At 35.3% G+C, this 6,589-nt stretch overlaps 1 protein-coding gene across 1 annotated transcript; it reads right to left on the bottom strand.

Moving 5' to 3' along the window:
* Nucleotides 1-3,418: 3,418 nt before the first annotated feature.
* Nucleotides 3,419-5,288, bottom strand: LOC131025063 (zinc finger protein CONSTANS-LIKE 16-like). Its single transcript, XM_057954663.1, has 2 exons — nucleotides 4,021-5,288; nucleotides 3,419-3,844 (listed from the first exon to the last, which is right to left on the bottom strand). The coding sequence occupies exons 1-2, from the start codon at nucleotides 5,008-5,010 to the stop codon at nucleotides 3,608-3,610; spliced, it is 1,227 nt and encodes a 408-aa protein (XP_057810646.1). The 5' UTR covers nucleotides 5,011-5,288; the 3' UTR covers nucleotides 3,419-3,607.
* Between the last annotated feature and the right edge of the window lie 1,301 nt (nucleotides 5,289-6,589).

Here is a 6,589-nt window from a genome sequence, read left to right as displayed (position 1 = left end):
ATAGCCTGCCGAACCTAGCAAATCACAGCATGTCTTGATTTTGTTGAGATAATCTCTCATGCTCAGGGCAACTTTCTTGAGAGTTTGCAGCTGCAGTTTGTACTGCATAACCTTGGCTTTAGATTGGTTGGAATAGTTCTGAAGGAGGGCTTCGTCCCAAATCTCTTTGCTTGTATCGAGACCAACCACCAATATCATAGTACTCTCAGTAAGAGAGGACTGGATCCAGGCCGATAACAACTGATCTTTGCGAATCCAGCTGATGTATGCTGGATTGGGCAATATCTCACCACCTGTTGTGGTTATAGTGGTTGTAGGTGGATCATGAAGAAAATATCTTTCAAGGCCAAGCCCTCGAACATTGGCCATAATCTGCTGTTTCCAAATAAGAAAATTATTCTCATTGAGTTTGACGGATATTTGGTTGTTTTGTGGTATGATGGGAACCAAGGTGGCAGCTGCTTGGTCTGTCATGATAAAGACAGATCAATGGGAAGAAGAAACAAAGAAAAGGGCTAAGCTAGTATAGAGACATGTCCTAGACACCCTGCTCTGATACCATGTTAGAAAATAAGAAAGAATCGAAATAGTATGAACACATTTAATTCATTGCAACTGTAATATACTCTATATTAATATGGTGAAAAACCTCAACGGCTATATAAAGGAAGAAGCTATATATATAGCATCCAAAAGACTATTCTAGATAGCTTAGTGAAACCCTAATCCAGCTAGCTAAAGCTAGCCAAAGAGTACATCCTAATGAACATAAATGTAGGTAACGTACCACTGAATACAACCAAAATAGTGTAACCAAATATACACTTTCACGAGCTGACCAGAATCGGCATATGCCCAGTTGAGATTCCTTTCGTCAAATAGTCTTCTTTTTTTGCTGGCATGCAACGTGGATAAAGTAGCTCAGGTGGAAATTCTTCATAAACAGCAGTATAAACTTCATGCACGGCATCTTGATTATCATCGCTACACATTTGTATAATCGAATAGTGTCATTTACACGATTTAGATCACGATGCGGGTCAAGATTAGAGTGCGGATCAATTCGATTGTACGGTACACGCGGATGTACCCAAGACCACCTCAAATTTAAAAGCTATGTTTAGAAGTGATGTCATTTTGAATTTGTTTCGACAAAACCCAATGCTTATGTGAAACTATATTGTCATGTTGCATGTGTTTCCTTTTAATTTTTCTTATTAGTGAAAGAAAATTAATACACTAACGTTTGAGAACTAGAGTATAATACATTTGTTCAAATGGTGCATTAACATCAAATTCCTTGCGATTTTTTATAGTTTCATTCTCAACTTTTCTTTGGAAACCATTCATTCTCAACTTGTGTAGTTATTTGAGTGTCAGTGCTTGTGTTGAACTTTTATCCGCAGAGATTAGTGAAATATAAATCAGAAAAATTATGTAAATTTCAGTAATTAATAGTATTCCACTAGATACAATTCATTTACACTGACAATTCACATTATTCACAATGAGAAAAAAAAATATGTCACAAAATGATGAAAGTCATGTGAGAGTGAGTCGATCGTTTTCAGCCGTAAAAAATGTCAATGAGAGTGAGCATTGCTTTAAATATCTTCAAAAACAAAAGAAATGAGTAATCAAAAGGGACCAGTTGTGTATGTCAACCACGCACAAATCAGTTATGATGAGAAAATGCCAATTCTCAAATTTAATTCTAGGGCCACTCTAGTCACTATGGTTTTAATATTGCACTTGATAAATACATACTATTATTATTATTATTATTATTATTATTATTATTATTATTATTATTATTATTATTATTATTATTATTATTATTATTATTATTATTATTATTATTATTATTATTATTTTGCTGGTGCATGCGGTTAATTAGGATTATATCATGACAGAGGATTTTGTACCAGTACTTGCCTCAAATAATAAGATCAGCTTTTTTTCTATTAGGAAAGTGGTTCAAATTGGAATTGGGTTGGACATAAAAGTACAACTTTGAAAATCTTGGTAATCACAAGTTTTAGTCCATTTTGATAGAAACATCTAAAGTGATTGTTTTGAATTACTCATGAAGACCACGAACTAATTGAGATTGATGAGATAATTCTACGATAGACATGGACTAAAATATATTGTAACTTTAAAATAAATGATTAAAGATGAATTAAAATAAAGATTAAAGATGAATTCATTTTATAGAACATATCAAATGAATGATCAAAATCTAGACAAAACCTTTTTCTTATGTTAAAATTTCCACTAAAATATATACATATTTTTTCTTTCAAAGTTTGTGTTAATATACAAAAAGTTTTTGAAACTTTTAATTAATTTTATAGATCCATATTTCACAGCATATTTTTGGCAATTCACTATTTATCCAATTTTATAAAATTGTAGTGTGTAAATACATAAACTTTAATCCATGCATTTCAAAATTTATCTCGAATTTTGCGCAAATTAAAACAAAAAGTGATGAAATTAAAAATGATAGTAGAATATATATATAAATTATACACTACAAAAAAAAAAAAATCAGTAGTGACATAAGATTTGGTAGCTGTTATGTGTGTCATAAAAATTAGTGACATTTGATGGTGTAGCTATTAATCCCTAATAAATTAATTACCATTCAAATAAATTTGAACTCAATTTTAAAATAAAAGTTACATTTTTAATATAGTATAGATAAATATAGAATTGTGACAGTACGAAGAACTGAACTGAAATTAATTATTAAAATCTACCTAATCAATCAAAGCCCCAAACGTATGTTTGAAATATTCTCACATTTTTGTACTCACAGTCTATATATATATATATATATATATATATATATATATATATATATTTGAAACCGTACTCACAATCTATTAAATGCATATATAATATTGAGGTGGTCTTGGGGTGAAATTGTGAATTCATGGTTATTTTCCTTTCCTGTAGTGTAGGTTGTAAAATTAAATTAATTCATAAGTATAAAAATTATTAAACTGAAAATTTAATTTGCGGGTATGCGGGTATCCGCCGGTACCCGATACCCGCATTTTTTGAGAAACTAATACCAGCACCCGACCCTCCACCCCGATTTTCCGGATATCTGGTATCCGATTCCCGCGCGGGTATCGGGGCGGGTGAGGGTATACCCGATACCCGCAACCCAATTTTACACCCTTAGTAGTGATATTAAAATAACTTATACAAAGGTTCCTCCACAATATACACAATATATATATATATATATATATATATATATATATATATATATGTATGTATATATATGTTAATATACTATGTCTATTTATGATATTTTTATATTAAATGTAAATAATTAACACCAGAAATCTACTAAAATCGGAGTGACAAGTAGTACCAATTTCAAGTCTCATAACAAATCACATTATACGAAGCAATTATTTAAATTGCATGCAAGAAATATCCAAGAAAATTTACACATGGTTATTACACATAGTTACATATATATATATACATAGCTAGCTAGTTTTATTGGGTATTTACATGAAATGGCTGCAAACTGTAAGATTGCAGCTTCGCAAGTAGTAGTTAGCTAGGAGTGAGAGTGAAGTACCTATTTATTAAGCAAAGGGAAAGCAGAAGCCGCGAAACTTGCTCTCTTAACGAATCTCCCTTTCATCCTCGGCCGCTTCTCCGCATTCAGTTTCCTAACCTCGTACCTTATCTTCTTCGAAAACAACCTCGTCCGCCGCTTCTCCCTATATCTCGACACCCTCGCTTCTCTCCCTCCGTCGCCCACCGCCGCCCTCATCGCCGCCTCCCCGTATGCATGCATTGCCCCACTTGTACCCTGCAAATTAATTAGTTTGTACATTCAAACATGCGACAAACTCGAATATGTTCAAAAATCACTAAATGTGAAATTTATCATGAAAACTTTCAATTTAGTAAAACCCTTCGCCTCTAATTAATATGTAGGTCAGGGGTTTGAGTCACCCAAAGAATAGTATATACGAAAAAGAGTACCGAGCAGCAATGATGAGGCCACCAGTCGCCGGAGGTGAACTCCGGCCTCTCTCCGCTCATCCACGGCGACTTTTTGTGGTCCCAAGCGGACATGACGCGGTCGTAGTCCAGCTTCAACAAGGCGGCCGCCGCCTCCGCCTTACTCGAATCGTCCTTGTCTCCAATGATTTTCATTTTATTGTCTTCTTCATCACATGTGAACGGAGACGCGTAGTCGAAATTCAGCTCGAAAGTCTCTCTTCCCAATTCAATCTGAAGAAGATGATGATGGTGATGATGATGATTCCCCTCCTCCGCCTCCGCCTCCGCCGCCGCCCCAATCTCTTCATCTTCTTCAGCTTTAATCCTCACTTCCACGTCATCGAAAATCCCCAATCCCTCGATATCAAAGGCCTCATCCTCGAGCCCCTTCCCCAGCAAGCTCTCCACATCCGCCGCGAACTCCGATTCCGACGGTAGAAGATTAATCCTTTCAAAATCACTCATTTCTCGCCTAAACACATCCATCACCGGCACCCGATAAAGCAGCTGCTCCTCGCTCTCCTCCTCGCTGCAGATCTCCTCCTCCGGCACCAGATGCAGCGGAATCATAATATCGCTCGCGACTTTCCCGCCGCTTTTGCTGATGTTGTTGTTGTTGTTGTTGCTGCTGCTGCTTTTCTTCTGGCGCCGCGGGGTTCGAGCTTTTCTCGTGAAACCCTTGTGCCACGAGGGCGGGTGCACGGTGCCCGCCCTCGAATCATCCTCGTCCAAGGAGAATGAAATCTCGTTATTTTCCTTGGACGGTGACGATGAGGTAGTCTTGAGGCGAACCCTCTCGTGTCTGCGCGCGAGGGGGTTTGCCGAGTGGACGGAGGAGTCGCAGGCGTCGCACAAGAATGCGTCGTCTGCGGCGCAGTACCAGCGGGCGCGTTTTCTGACACAGTTGTCGCAGGCTCTGACTGATTTATGAGTAGTGTCGGACACCATGGATTGGTTTGCTTCTTGCATATGTTTAATTGTTTTTGTTTGTGTTTGTGATTGGAATGGAGGAAGGGAATGGGGGAGATGCAAATGTGATGTATTATTGTGTTAAGAGGAGTTTTTGAGTTTGAATGACTGTGTGCAATTATTTTAGTGTCCCACACACACAGTGACACAGAGTTAGTGAGAGTCACCTTTTATAATAAAAGTATTATTTTAATGTTGTAGGGCTTTCGCTGCATGCACTTTTCGCCCTTTTGGGGGCAGGGTCTTTAGGTTTTTATATTTTTATATTTTGTTAAATTGGATAGTCTGGAAATCAGTTAGAATTTCAATATTGCAATTTAGTGTTTTGGACTTTGTTATAGAGTAGACAGATCAGTCGTTGGTGATGTTCGCCTATGATCAAATAATCACCATTTATTAGTATGTATGGTGATGGGTGATTTTGTGTGTGGTGGGATTTAATTTGACCCTAATAAATATATGTCCGATTTTAATTACTCTATGTTTTCAATGTTTTGAGGTGAGTATTCACATAATAAAAAAAGAGGTGGTCTTGGGTACACCCGGGTGTATCGTACACCCGAGTTGATTCGTACCCAAATTCTGATCTGTATCCTGATCAAAACTCGCATTCTTACTCAAATCGTGTAAATGATACTTTTCGGTTATACAAATGATATTGCATGTAATTGGCACTTATGTTATACAAATGACATTGCGTATAAATGATTATAATGACACTGTGTATAATTGACACTATTCAGAAATATAAATGACACTTGCTGTAATTGACATTATAAAATTGTAAATGACACAATAATATTTTAAATAACATTATAAGATTGAAAATGACACTATTACATTTTAAAATGTTACAGTGTTATTTATATAATTGAATAGTGTCAATTATAAGAAGTGTCATTTGTATAGCTGATTAATGTCATTTACAAGATTTGAGTCATGATATGGATACGGGTCAATCTGGATGTACGGTACACCCGGGTGTACATGAGATTTTGTGATCAAAAGATTAGTATGTATATATGGATGTGTAGGAGGTGTTATTGTCTACGCGATTAAGTGAAAAGATAAGTGATTAGATTAGTCAAGGGCTACCTTTCAATTCATTTCAAGTTTATAGAACATGTATATTGCACGATTAGTTGACTCAAGAAATTTCATTAGATATTAGATAAGGGCTGACAAACTCATGATGTCATTTTTTAATTAATAAGAATTCATTTGAGCAAATAAATATATCAAATTAACAATTGATTCATTCAAGCTTGTCGATCTCTCTTTGTGTTATGAGAATTTCAAACTTGTCCATCCTATTTTAAAATGAGTTTGGTCTGATCACTCTCATATAGTAATAAGATCAAATGAAAATTAATTCTAACATGACCTAATAAAAACCAACCTTAATCAATAACTAAAATAAAACTAATCATTTTAGTTCTACGGTGATTTTTTTTTTTTTTATCAATTTTCCAATGAATACAAATCCAATATATATACATACGTGCGTACTTACATATATAACATTGCCTTTTAAAAAAAAAATCATAACATATTCCTATTTTTCAGTAGTGACATTGTA

The sequence above is a fragment of the Salvia miltiorrhiza genome, chromosome 5, assembly GCF_028751815.1.
Source record: "Salvia miltiorrhiza cultivar Shanhuang (shh) chromosome 5, IMPLAD_Smil_shh, whole genome shotgun sequence".
NCBI lineage: Eukaryota > Viridiplantae > Streptophyta > Magnoliopsida > Lamiales > Lamiaceae > Salvia > Salvia miltiorrhiza.
This window is presented reverse-complemented; position numbering and strand designations above follow the sequence as displayed.